The sequence below is a fragment of the Magnusiomyces paraingens genome, assembly GCF_902498895.1.
Source record: "Magnusiomyces paraingens strain CBS 517.90 genome assembly, contig: contig2, whole genome shotgun sequence".
Lineage (NCBI taxonomy): Eukaryota > Fungi > Ascomycota > Dipodascomycetes > Dipodascales > Dipodascaceae > Magnusiomyces > Magnusiomyces paraingens.
In genome coordinates, this window is record NW_022474068.1 from 1,250,031 (window position 1) to 1,263,890 (window position 13,860).

Genomic DNA, 13,860 nt, shown 5'->3' on the forward strand with positions numbered 1-13,860 from the left:
AGTGAAATTTTCACTATATAGAAAAAAATATCATAAAAAGTAAAAGAATGGTCTACCAAGAATCAAAAAAAAAAAAAAAATGAAATGAAATCTTCCCAAATTGTAACCAGTGGTTATTATACACATTACATAAATATAAATCATTTTTACAACATTTCAGAAACCATGAAGATGATAACAATTGAAGAAAACAAAATCTTCATTATCATCATTTTGGAAAAAAAAATATATATGTATATATATCTTTTTTAAGATACAAAAAGTTAATGGACGACACCGGAGTTGAACCGGGGACCTTTCGCATGCTAAGCGAACGTGATAGCCAACTACACCAGACGCCCAAGATTTTTCTTGAAAAGAAAATGAATTTATGAAATTTATTTGAGTTCTACTAAGAGAAATAGTAGTTGATTACGTAATTTATACTTTTTTAATATTTTTTTTTTTTTTTTTTTAATTTTTCAAAATTTTTTTTTAATGAAGATGAAAATATTAAAAATTCTTATATTAGGATCCAGTATTAAAATTATTAAAAGTTACGGAAAAACTTTTATTCTCATCCTTTAATTTAATAAATTGTTTCAAGGCCTTATGTTTTTACGTTTATATCCAGAATCGATTGCCAGTTTTACAAGACTTTCAATCTAAAAATGCCCTAACCCTTTAAAAAAAACTTCAACATAAACACCACCCCAAAAATAAAATAAAATAAAATAAAAGAAAAAAAACAGCTAACAAACGCGTTTTTCTTCTTTAACTTTTTGATTCCCACTTTTCATTCTTCTGTCTGTTCAAGGAATACCCATTCTACTATTTTCAATTGTCACACGAATTAATCACCTGCACAATGAACAACGGTAGATCTAGAAGCTCGAGAGACCGTGACAAAGATCGCGACCGTGACCGAGATTACAGACACAGTAGTAGCAACGGTAATGGCACTAGAGATAGAGATAGATACCAGGATTCAAGGCGACGCAGAAACAGCCAGTCGGTATCACCACCTCCTTCATCTAAGAGAACCCGGCACGAAGATACCCGAGACCGCGATAGAGACCGTCGGAGGGGAGGCCGAGACCGAGACCGCGGCCGTGACCGTGACCGTGATCGTGATCGTGACCGTGATCGTGACCGTGACCGTGACCGTGATCGTGACCGTGACAGAAACAGAGACAGACAAAGAGACAAAGAGCAGGACCGTGCGCGACCAGAAAAAGATGCAGATCAAAGAAAACTTGAAAGACAATCACGAGTGGCCGAATTCCTAAAGTCCAAGGGACTTAAGGGAGCTTCTAACGGATCCGAAAGTACAGAAGCATCACCCTCACAGTCAACCCCACCACCACCATCATCATCATCATCATCATCATCAAAACCTTCAGGGGGAATAGATATGGCTGCAACACTTGCACGGATTCAAGCTCGCAAGGCTCAAGTTTTTCAGCAAATGGAAGAGGAAAAACAAGGTGGCGCTAAAGAGCGTCAGCGATCTACAACGCCTCTTACTGGGACTTTATCTCGACAAGAAACCCCATCATCACCTCCAACTGATTCACCTCAAGAACGAGGAATTGGTCTCAAAACAGAAATCCACCCTCTATTACTTGAGACCATGGGGAAAACAGCTCTTAATTCCGTCAAAATTCAAAGATCTGGAGGAACAACAGGCGATATTAAAGATAATCCATATCTCTCACACTTGTTGGATGACTTGGATGAGCTTGATCGTGAAGATGAAGCGGCAGCAAAAGGAGTACCTTCAAAAACAAAACAAACTACTATAGATGAAAAATCATCATATACAGACTCTTCACTTGCAGCACCCGTGGGACCTACTCGCAGACCAGCTATCCAACTAGGCCATTTTGTCGAACCTGGAACGTATATCCGTCAAGCCGAAGCCATGCGACATGCTTTCCTCGAAAAGCTTCGAGCTGAGCGCGAGGCTGAGGAAGCAGCTCGACGACTCAAAGAACAACAAGAAAACGCTGAACGCAAGCTCGATGCTAGTCTTAGTCGTCCTGTTGATGGTATTGCACGTGAACGTGAAATGAAACCACCTACACCACCGGAAATTGAATGGTGGGACCAGCAGCTTTACACATCAAATGAAGACCAGGTACACTTTATGGATACCATTGGTGAAACACCCAAAACCTCAACCGAGCAATCTTTCCCGGAAACAATCACCCATTATATCCACCACCCAGTACCAATTGTTCAAGACGGAACGCAAGTCCCGCAACCCGCATTGAGACTGCATTTGACTAAGCGCGAGACAAAACGTCTGCGAAAGAATGCGCGTGCAGAACGGCTCAAGGAACAACAAGACATGATTCGTCTAGGTCTTGCACCGGCCCCTCCACCAAAAGTCAAGCTTACCAACCTCATGTCAGTACTCACCAATGAAGCCATTGCGAACCCGACACTGGTAGAAGCCCGCGTGCGTGCAGAAGTGGCAGCACGACGGCGTACTCATGAGGCTAACAATGCAGAGCGTAAGCTTACGCGAGAACAACGCGCAGAAAAACTTGTTGCCAAAGAAGAACGTCATCGCACAGAGCACGGAACATACATGGCAGCTTTCCGTACTCGATGTCCGCTCACAGACCCGCGCCAGCGTTTCAAGGTCGCCAAAAACGCTCAACAGCTGCATCTTGGCGGCATTGCGGTGTCAGTACGTGTACGCAAACCTGACCCCAACGCTGCCAATGCGCTTCCTTTGAGTCCTACTGGTGGCTTTTCTGTCATTATTGTGCAGGGCTCGCAGACTGCTATCAACAAATACTCTCGTCTACTGTTGAACCGTATCAACTGGACAGAATCCGCCCCGCCACGCGAGGAGCCTGAAGAGGATGATGTTGAAATGGAGGACGATGGCGATGATGATGAAATCCAGCAGGACCAGGTAACAGGGGACGCCCAACCTTTGTCGAAACGCGCACGCAAAAAGCTTAAGGAGCAACAAAAGAAAGAACAAGAGCTTGTCTCTGTGAACCTCGACCTTAACGCATGCGAGGAAATCTGGACCGGCCCAGTATTGCCTATTAATGCAACTATCCCAGCCCCTCATTCTAAAAAGTCTAACGTCGTTACAGCTGATAGTACCAAGACCATGGCTGCGTCGCCACGTTTGCTCAAATGGTGTGGTATTAACGATATGGAGACTGAGTTGGATGCAAAGGACTTGCTTGCAAAGCATAATTGCGACAGCTTTTGGGTTCTTGCACATTCCCTTCAGTAGTAGAAATGTGTTATTTCATTTGGTTATTATATATAAATTGCCTTTAATACATTACACATATACTTTTATAGTCATCACGGTCCTGCTCCGGTGTGATCTCCGGGACCCACCCCACCAATGTTATTTGCTGCAGGTGTTCCTGCGCCATTCAACAAATCATGCGCACCTAAGCTACTTCCTCCAAACGTATTGAGTGACCCCTGCGGCACGCCGCCCAAGCTCCCTGGAACTCCCGTGCTTGTTTTGAGCAAGTATCTTGAAAAGACTGTTTTCAATCGGGTCACAATTTCTTCTGCAGACTCCTTTGTAGGTGCCTCAAGATCGTAGCGTTTAGTTCCATTATTCTTATTGACCACAATCTTAAAGTTTGTCGGTACCTTGCGACTAGTTTTGCACTTAACCATCTGCGATACATGGAAACTCGAAGTCTTCAAACTATCGTACCATGCAGGGTCTTCTGCAGGTACCAAATGGATGTAGTCACCGTCAATCGTCAACACACGCTCATGACGTGCAATAAACGACATGGGTTGTCGTCGCCATACCTTGTAACGGTAAAACCCTCCCGCTGCCCCATGCAAATCATTGGTAAACGAGGGACCAAGACCAGAAGATGGTCTTGACAACCGACCAAGAGTTGTAGACTTGGGAACAATTGATGCACGCAAACGTTGTCTTGCAGACGCTGCAAGTGCTGCTGACGTTGACGTATTAGTGTTGATGAGCCCGAGCGCCACAAGATCCTGTGCCGGTGCGATACTAGTTGTTGATGCATTGTTAGTGAGATTCGAGGCAACGCCACCAGCATCCTTATCCATTCCACCGTTTGAAGTCTTGTTTTCTCCTTCCTCAACAAGTGTTCCATTGTTGGCCACGCTGAACGAGGGTCTGCTGGACGATGTTGTGTTTTCGGACGAATTGCGGTGGTAAAAGGAAGTGACTGAAGATCTGCGTCCGTATAATGAATTTCGATTATTACTATTTGCATGGCCAGTACTATCTTCATCCACAGCACTGGAATCATGGCGCGAGTATTCTGGTGAAGTTGAGAGCGGCACGATATATTCGCCAGCAACAGCGCGTAAATCAGACGGACCTTCATGGTACCCATTGAGTATTGTAATCACACGCTTGGGGGTAATTTCAAAGTTGCTTGCCACAATTTGGCGCCGCTGATGGGCCACAATCTTGTCATTACTTGCAGCTTCCTTGGGTTGCCGTGGGGTTTTCTTTTTACTAGCACCAATAATGCTCGGACGTCGCTGTTCATTCTTGTTGAATACCATGACATCACTGAGCAACAGCCCGCCATTGCCCAGGCTTTCTTCGTCATCGTTATCACCCAAGAACCCATCGCCAAACTCGCTGTCGTCGTCGCTATCTTCAGACTCTGTCAAATTGATGCTGGAAAATGTAGAGTTCATGGGTAACACATGACGGCGACCAACTTGTTTGAGTACATACTGAGAACGATCCAGATTCTTATCAATACAAATTTGAAACAAAACTTCGCCGACTGTTACGCTCATATCAACCTCAGCAGTCCAATACAATGATGACACCATATCGTCATAAGGGTATTGGTAAATGTTTAAAACAGCTTTGTGAGTGGTATTAATCTCGTTCGAGTCTTCAGGGTTAGAAGGGGTGGTTTTAGCTGAGGTAGCTACAGAGGTAGATGAAGAAGTTGCTGAATTTTGAGATTCATTCTTTTTGCGGCGAACAGATGGTGTAGCCTTTTCGTTTTCAATAGCCTGGCTCGGGGTAGCTTCAACCAGCGCAAACTCATCAAAGGAAAATGCAGAAATAAGACGTGTTCGGTCAAGTGCAGGAAAATCTTCATCAGGCTCACCATCATCTTCAACGATTCTCAGCGTCCACTTGTTGGCATTACACATATTGGGTGGCAACTTAGGAGTACGGGCAACTTGGCCCGGTGATGGATTATTGTAGCAGTAAAGGGCAAAGCCAATGGCATTAGCAACATTGACATCACGTCGCACAACAACTTCCCAAGGAGTACGGGGCTGATCACTTGAAGGCATGTACATTTTAAGCTTAAGAGGACGAGCCTCACTTTTACCAGAAGCTTCAACGTAGACTTCAAGAGGATCGTCAAGAGTAGCACGTTTTTCATTGATTTGAGAAGTAAGTTTGCTGCAAGGTTCTGGTAGATTGGTTTCACTCTCATTGTACTTGGGAACCGGAGCTGTGAGATCTCTTTTGGGGAAAGGATTGACCTTTTTAGGGCTCTTTTTGTTTGATAAGGATGAAGATGATAGCGAATCTTCAGTACCTGCCTTATTCAAGTTGCGTGTTCTACCGCGAGGTAGTTCAGGAGGTGCATTAGGCGGTTGTAAAGTTTTAAGTTCTTGTCCAAACTCAATCTTCTTGTCGTCTGCACCGTTTTGCAACTGTTTAGCCAAATTGGCTGAAGATTCAGCTGCAAGTTTCGAGAGCTTGGAAAGCAATGCATCAGGTTTCCGGCCAGTACCCGAGGTAGCCGCAACAGCGGCAGCAGCCGCTGCTATTCCATTGGGAGTAATGGCATAACCCAAAGCATTTGTAAGCGCAATCCCAGAAGAGTTGAGTGCAGCAGCATCACTTTGATCAGCAGACTGAGATCCATTAGCTTCCAAAGGCAAGAGCCCTAGGCGTTGTTGGAGCTGGAGTTGATGCTGCTGCTGAAGTTGCAACTGTAACAATAACTGTTGTTTTTTCTTCTTGTGTTTCTTTTTCGGCGACGAGGGCGCGGAAGGAGCAGTCTGGGCTAAAGAATAAGCTGGTAATGATGCATTAGTCTGGGACCGAGATGCACGGCGCTGTAACTGGGCTTGTTGTTGTTGCACTGTTTGTCTTGTTCTCGCGATGAGAGCAGCCACCGCTGATGATGTAGGGATATTAGTGCCTACACTCATTTTGCGGATTTGAACTTGAGTAAAGCTTCCATTGGGTGACGAGTTGGAAGGTGTAGTTGGTGCAGATACTGGCTTAGATACTGATGGGGGTGGAGTTGTTGGACGCACCAATGGAGAAGAAGTCAAATCAGTGGCTTGAGTATCAATATTAGAAGTGGTTCCTAATGCAAGAGAAGAAAGAGAAGAAGTTGATACGGAAGCTGTAGAATAAATGGGTTTTGGAGGAATCCCTAAAGACATTTGGCGATGAAGAAGTCGTACTTTTGGCCTTTGCGAGTCACTAGCAGACCCGGATCGAGATCCGGATTCAGACTGTGGGTTAGAAAGTCCTGAGGCTGCGGTGGTACCATTTATTATAACAGTAGATTTTCCGAGGGCCAGCATATTGGAAGTGATACTACTGCGAGGCATGGGTGGTGTATGTCTTGCAGATGAAAGCTGTGAAGTAGCAGGAACTGATGAAGGTATAATTTCCTGAGAATCTGGAGTAAAGGATGCATTGCTTTGGGTTGGTGCAGAAGACGCAGAAGAGCCTGGGGTATTATGTGTACCATCGGTATGCTGGGAATGGTGGTGATGATGACGACTGGCCTTGTGGCGCATATAAATAATACGAAGCTGAGACTCAGTCAGCTCGCCATTTCTATAAAGGCTAAGTTCACTAGGAGTAAGCTGTTGTTGTAGACGTAAAAGTTTTTTACGAAGTCTGTGATGACGAACAATAAGCTGTTGCTGTTGTTCACTTAGAGTTACTCCAGGAGGAAGAGCAGCCATTAACTTTTTGTACTTGTTGGTATTTACCAAAGCAGTAGAAGTTTCTGGTGCCATTGAACTTGTCGTACTTGCAGTACTGATTTCACTGCTTGCACTAGTCTTGTGTTTCCGTGGGGTACTAGCAGCGGGAGGCGCAATATTTTCTTCTGTATCTGTTTTGGCGCCTTCGCGTGAGTCTGTTAAATCACCGCCATCTTCTGTTTCTGATGTATTTTTTGCGCCTTCAAATGTATCATCACCTTCGCTTGCTTCTTCAATTGCAGATCCGCTAAACCTACTTTGTGTGCCATTTTTGGTAACAGGAGGTCGTGTGGGGACAACAGATGATGCAGTTAAAAAAGATACAGCAGCTGCCGAGTGTGCACGTTTTTTCTTTTTAATGGTGGTGGTGTTACTTCCAACAGTTTTTGGATCTTTGGAGTTGCGTGTAATGTTTGTGAGTAAGGGAAGTGTATCTGTGGAACTATTGCTTTCTCTGTCCAGCGAGAAAAGGCCTCCAGGTTTTGTGGTAGTTGATGGAGATCCAATTAGAGCAGAGTCAGTATATGGGTATTGGGATGCTGCTACAGCATCAGGTGGGATAGTGGATGCACGGGGCTTGAGACCAGCTTGTGAAAGTGTATATGCTTGGGCGAGGTCAGTAGAAGTGTCTTTTATGGAAGTATTTGAGCTGACTGGGACGATAGTCACGTTTGGGAGTTTTTGACGATTGTTGGAGCTTGTGCTGCTACTGCTGTGGCCCTTTTTGCCTTTTTTTTTCCCTGTTGATGAAGAAGCACCTGTGGAGTTGCTCTTGGACTTTTTCTTACTGGATCGGACATCTTTGCGAGCATGTTGTGGAAGATCAAAAGATCCAATACCACTGAAAACACGCGTGGTCACTTCACGGTTTGCAAAAGATGCAGAAATGCCACCACCACGATTTAGTGCGCGTTTCCGGCGCTGGAGAGCCGACATATCACGCAACGTAGAAGTAGGAATAGGTGGAGAACTAGGAGAGACAAGTTGCATGATAGACTGCGAGGCCAGAATTGGTTCGCCAATATGAGGTTGCTGCTGAGCAGTAGATGAGTCTGTAGTTTCATTAGGTTTATTAGCATCGCTTACTAAAGTCGTGGCTGTGGAAGTTGTATTTGACTGGGCATCTACACCGACTGATTGCAAGCCAGCTCCGATTCCAAAACCGGTACCTAGACCGCCAATAGGGGCCGGAGCAGATGGGGATGGGCGAGTAAGAGGGTCAGAGCGTGTGTAGTAGATGTGAGTATTTGGGTTGATAATGCGGTTGCCAATGCCATCAGGAAAAGCCTGGAGATAGGAGGCACGGAGGTGGGCTATAACGTAGCTAAAACAGGAAAAGGTTAGATAAAAAAAAAACGGTCGATTAAAAAGGATTAATACATACTTTTGATCATGGAGAAGGGCCATGATTCAGGGTTGCTAGTGGATATAGATCCGAGCAGTGGAATAATAATATACAATGATCGTGAAGTGGTCTATGGGAGCAGAAGAGCACAAAAAAAAAAAAAAAAAAAAGGACCTGGGGAAGGGTCATGGCGAGATGAGCGGAGCAAAAGAGTAGTTTGAAAACGTTGTAAGGGTAATTTAAGTCCTTTTAAGCGTAAATTATGAAACGGTACCAATAAACAGCCGAGTTCCGAGTTCCGATTTAGCAACGTGAGATATTTCTCAGCGACCCGAGAAAAAAATGTAATTAAGTTTTGTTACAAAGTATATTTGTTACAACTATAAGCGTTATTTAAAAAAAATAAAATAAAAATAAAAATAAAATAAATTGTTGTTACAAAATTACCATTGCCAACCAATCAACAGCAGCCCTCCGCCAGCCAACCACGGCGTCACACAGATGTTCGCATCGCTGGCCAGCGCACCCGCGAAACCTCCCTCCTCCCAGAATCACCACCACCAACTTTGCACACACACAAACCCTCCTCCTCCCCCCTTTCATTGCACTTCGTCCACACACCCCACATCCTTCTCCATCACCACCTTATCCATCCTCCTTAAGTACAATGTCCGGCTCCAACTACGTCATTTTCGGCAAGGTCTTCAAGCCCCACCAGGTACGACCATTATTCAATTGATTTGTGCGGAACAGCGGTGAATTTCAAGACCAAGGGACTATATATGTGCAACTGTTAAAAAAGTGTGTTTGTGTGATGCCTTGCAACATTGGCCCTTGGTTTTGTAAATTTTTTTTTTCGTTCTATCAATATTGGGATTTAATATTCGGCATATTCTAACAAGTTTTTTTTTTCTTTTTTTAAAGCTCGCCATTGCCACCCTTGTCACCCTGACTGGCGGTATCCTTGTTGCCTCCAGCGGCAAGAAGGCTGCTCCTGCCACTCCCGCCATCCAGGCCGAGAGCCCCCAGGAGGCCGACTTCATCACGTATGTGTGACACCTTTGTTAATTGACTTAAATACCATACTAATGCCTAATTTAGTGAGTTCCTCAAGAGCGCCGAAGCCGAGGAGAAGAAATAAACAACTCAATAATGAATTTTATTTAAAAAAAACAAGTTATAATTGATTGATACACTATTTGATGATTTTTTTTTTTGGTCTATTTGAAATTTTCAACATTATGTAAACACAACAAAAACAAGTCGGCATTGTAGTATAGTGTAAATTAACCATCACAGAAATATTATCACCATTATCCATTAAAATTCTATTTTGTTTCTATTAATCAAGCCAACTATTTGTAAATGCATTATATTAAACCATTTTCTTTCTTCGTTCCCATTTTATTATTATTATTTTATTATCATCATTAAAAAATAAACACACGTTCTACCCAATCTATTTGAACACAGCCTTTTGTGAAAGAGGATCCTCAGCCAGCGCGTTTTCACGCTGCAGAACGCGGCGCTGCAGCGCAGCAGAGTCGCGGGCCTCAGCCTTAGCCTTGTCTTGAGCCTTGAGTTGGGCACGGACAGCATTTGGCGAAACGTACTCCTTATTTTCGTAAATGACTGGGCCACCAAAAGAGCCTTCGAGGATGGTGATGAGGGTCAGGACAAAACGGGGGCCAATTTCAACGAGACTGAGCTCAGTCTCGTCTTCACCAGCAGCACGCTTATCTGCGGCAGTGTCTGGGGTTTTTTCAGCGATTTGGTAGTTGCGGAACCAGATTTTGTTATCGACTATGCTAAGAGTAAGGACGTGATCAATGAAGGGCTTGGACTTGCGAGCCTTGGGTGGGACGCCAAAAGTATGGAGGAACATTTCTTTAAGGAGTTGATACTCTGGAGTAGTGTCGAAGGTCTTGTCAAAAGAGAGAATGGGACGCGAGCCCTTGAGACAGTTACCGGTAAAGTTGAGTTCATCCATGGTGTGCATGTTTTGGACGTGGAATTTGGCTGAAGGGCCGTTGGGGGCCTTAGACAGCCACATGTAAAGATCGAGATGCTTGCGTGCCTCAAAGTACAAAATATTGTTGCAGTTGTAGAGTTCAGCAACTTCATTGAGTTCTTGAAGCTGAGACTTGTGATCAAACTTGGCTTCCTTACGGCCATGGGGCATCATGCTTGCCAGATCGTTGACCAGGTGTCTGTGACGAAAGGTAGTCCCCCGCGAGCAGATGATGAGCACACGCTGGCGGTTCTTAAATTCAGAAGAGTTAGTATTATTGGACTCATCATTATTAGAAGAAGATCCTTTAGACAGAGACTTGTATATGGCAGACATTGTGAGGTATCTTTTATGTTTAGTTTAAACGGAAAAAAAAGGGTTATCAGTTGCAAGGTCTTGATATTTTGAGACTGAAAAAAAAAAAAAAAATTTAACGTGAAGAGAAAAATTTTTTGTGAAAAAATTCAGCCGTTCATATTACATAATTTTATTTCACGTGATATATTACTTGAGACCTATAACTTAGAAATTTAGTTTTTATTTTTATTATTTTTTTACACCTCTAATCTGCCCACTGAATTTTGAGAGTTTAAAAAAATATATATATATATATATATATATATATAGAGATGATCATATGAGGTGTATTTGAAAAAACCTTGAAACAAGCTATATTTATATAAACTTATTTATGCAAATCTCAATGTCTAATCCAATTTCATTGAAAATGGCCTTTTTTTTTGTATATATAGACATTCGTCGGAACTTACGCGGTGCTGTCGGCATTTTAGAGTGATACCCGAGACCGACTAAGCCTCCTGATCAGTATTAGTTTGTAACTATCTAATACTATGATTTGGTAACGAGATATTAGAAGGTTCTTTTATATAGACCTTCTCGCATTTTATTCGAAAACTAACCGCGTCTTTTTTTTTTCTTCCAAAGAACGTTTGTTGTCAAGAAATTATTCAACTACCCCCCCTTGCGAGCGAATGCTAGAACAAATAAACGGATCCAAAAAAAAAATAAAAATAAAAATAAAAATAAAAAAAAATCGCAATTAAACATTTTTTTTTTAAATCGCCGGAATTCCATTCATGGAAGCCCCGCGTTTCTTGAGACATTTAGGGGATATTGGCATAGCTAATATTTAATATATATATATATATATATATATAGAGGGAGATCATATTACACACACACACTAATTATTCAACTAGCCTAAAGGTGGCAAAGTTGTGATCATTTTTCAAGATAATTTTGAAGAACGCGCGCGTGGTTTTTTTTTTGTGTGGGCAAGCAGCTGCTTTAAAATTGTCGGGATCAAAATGGGCTGGTCTGCACACATTCACAACACACATGGGCGCACCTCGGGACCTAATTCTATAAAAGCCCTCCGGGTTTCCCTAAAAATTAAAAAAAAAATATTATATATATATATATAAACCACTTAGAAATTTTTTTTTTCTTTTCCTTTCTTTATAAAAAAAAAACAAGTCAATAACGATCAATCTTTTATCTGATTTTTATTAATATTTTTTTTTTCAGTATCCCATTTCTTCTTCCCTACACGAAGTATCATGTCTTCGTTAATGAATAAAATCTCATCGGGTAAGCTTTTCATTTTATTATCTCTACCTTTTAGATCCTTTCTAACATTGCCCATTTACCAGAGTTTGAATACCACCGAATCTCCTCTAAATATACAAAAAGACGACCTCTTAAGGCTCTCAAGAAAGAAGATCCACCTCCTCAACCTCATGGAACAAACTTTTCCACTCTATACCACCCAGGTGATGAACACTACTACAACTCACGATCCCAATCTTATAATGATAACGATGCAGTACCTGACGCGCATTCCTCAAATGCCCCCCACCGTAACTCAACACAAGCTTTCAGGGATGTTACAATCTATGAGGAACGAAATAGCTTTGATGAACCCGCATTCCATGGCCAGTCGTACCCAAGCGTAGTACCATTCCCTCAAATAGGTAGTAACACCACCAATGGTGCAACCTCGTCTTTCTCATCCTCGTCGTCCAATCACGGAGCTTTTACCTCAATGTCGTCAAGGAACTCATCCTCTACTTCGGTAGACCATCGTTCAGGTGCTTCTCCAAATTCTACGGGATCTATGACCTCCGCTGCCTCATCTAACTTTGGAGTTTCCAGACCCAGTCCACTCCGCAGTGCCACTGCAAGCCCCGATACTCCCACTGGCGACCTTTCGCACGGATCTGCCGCCCGTGCGCGTGCTTATACAGCTTACACTGGAGGACAAAAGTCTCAAGATTCTTGGTCGTATCGACCTTACGATTCAACAGCTCATGGCGTTGCTGCTTCCACCAATGTAGCAGAAACTTACACTCTACCACCTCCACCTCCTGCTTCACGCCGATCTACACCGTCGTCAAATTACGGATCTGCAAGTGTACAGCCGTCATTTTCTAGCGGTACAGGAATTAGTGCTTCTGCTGGCTCAGGCACATTCCATAATAACAATCCGTTTAAAATTGCACCTACCAACAACAACAACAACAACAACAACATGAACAATACTACTGCTACATCTCCAACTGCAATTACACCTTCTTCACAAAGAAATGATTATGATGATGAATACAACCGCCGTGGTGAAGCATTTAAGGAACGCTTAACAGCATCACATAAGCTTTCAAACTTTCACGACCAACTTACAAGTATTCCTGAACCCCGTTGGAGCATTGAGTCTGACGAAAGCTACCGGGATGGGTTTGAGCCATATGTGAACCACGGATCCTTCAACACTACTAATGGTATTGGGCGTCGCAACTCATTATGGACCAAGGTAAAGCGTACACAATCGCAAATCTTCTCGACAGCTGCAAACACAGCTTCCGGTGTTGCAAGCTCGACCATTTCTCTGGCTCGTCGCGGGTCGGCAGCTGCTGGATCTCGTGGCTCGTACCGCATGGCTCCAGACTCTTCTTCGCGCGAAGACTTTTACGACCAGGATGATCACTCATGGGGGGTAGGTGCTAACGGAGCACATTCCAGTGGAGGAAACAATCCTGCGACCGGGATGGGTCCTCGACGACCCCGGTTTTTATCGCTGGGCGGCAAGTCGTCATCCTCATCTAAGGGGATGGAATTTTCTGAAGGATCTTACTACGATGATCATGATAGAGGTCACAGCTCATTCAGAGATAGCGAGGATGGAGATGAAGGCAATCGGTATAACGATGGGTTTAAGGATGAACCTGTGGAAGATTTGTCGTATCGTTACAAGCAGGGATACGGTAGTACAGGGTACGGCAGTGAGAAACCGAAACGCCGCAACAGTTTGTTAGGAAGATAAAGAAGATGATGAAACAAAAAAGGAACAAAAAAAAACACCTTTTTATTTTATTATTTGTTATAGGAAAAAAAGAAAAATATCTTTATAAAGATAATATTATGTATTATATTTTAAAAAAAAAATAATAAAAAAAAAGTTGTTTGAATTAAATATTGTGGAAATAATTTAATTTTTAGCTGGAATGGACCTCTAAATAAAGAAGAAGAA

At 43.0% G+C, this 13,860-nt stretch overlaps 5 protein-coding genes across 5 annotated transcripts; 3 read left to right on the forward strand and 2 right to left on the reverse strand.

Annotated features, from left to right (window-relative positions):
• Positions 1–847: 847 nt before the first annotated feature.
• On the forward strand, positions 848–3,244 carry SAPINGB_P002133 (uncharacterized protein; the record flags this gene model as incomplete). Its single annotated transcript, XM_031996853.1, has 1 exon — positions 848–3,244. One exon carries the CDS (start codon positions 848–850, stop codon positions 3,242–3,244), a length of 2,397 nt encoding a protein of 798 aa, XP_031852744.1.
• Positions 3,245–3,318: 74 nt separating this feature from the next.
• SAPINGB_P002134 (uncharacterized protein) lies at positions 3,319–8,364 on the reverse strand (the record flags this gene model as incomplete). Its single annotated transcript, XM_031996854.1, has 2 exons — positions 3,319–8,281; positions 8,342–8,364. 2 exons carry the CDS (start codon positions 8,362–8,364, stop codon positions 3,319–3,321), a joined length of 4,986 nt encoding a protein of 1,661 aa, XP_031852745.1.
• A 605-nt stretch (positions 8,365–8,969) lies between these two features.
• Positions 8,970–9,443, forward strand: SAPINGB_P002135 (uncharacterized protein; the record flags this gene model as incomplete). The annotated part of the gene is made up of 3 exons (XM_031996855.1): positions 8,970–9,020; positions 9,227–9,348; positions 9,404–9,443. The coding sequence occupies 3 exons, from the start codon at positions 8,970–8,972 to the stop codon at positions 9,441–9,443; spliced, it is 213 nt and encodes a 70-aa protein (XP_031852746.1).
• Positions 9,444–9,761: 318 nt separating this feature from the next.
• SAPINGB_P002136 (uncharacterized protein) lies at positions 9,762–10,649 on the reverse strand (the record flags this gene model as incomplete). Its single annotated transcript, XM_031996856.1, has 1 exon — positions 9,762–10,649. The coding sequence occupies one exon, from the start codon at positions 10,647–10,649 to the stop codon at positions 9,762–9,764; it is 888 nt and encodes a 295-aa protein (XP_031852747.1).
• A 1,244-nt stretch (positions 10,650–11,893) lies between these two features.
• SAPINGB_P002137 (uncharacterized protein) lies at positions 11,894–13,653 on the forward strand (the record flags this gene model as incomplete). The annotated part of the gene is made up of 2 exons (XM_031996857.1): positions 11,894–11,924; positions 11,987–13,653. The coding sequence occupies 2 exons, from the start codon at positions 11,894–11,896 to the stop codon at positions 13,651–13,653; spliced, it is 1,698 nt and encodes a 565-aa protein (XP_031852748.1).
• Between the last annotated feature and the right edge of the window lie 207 nt (positions 13,654–13,860).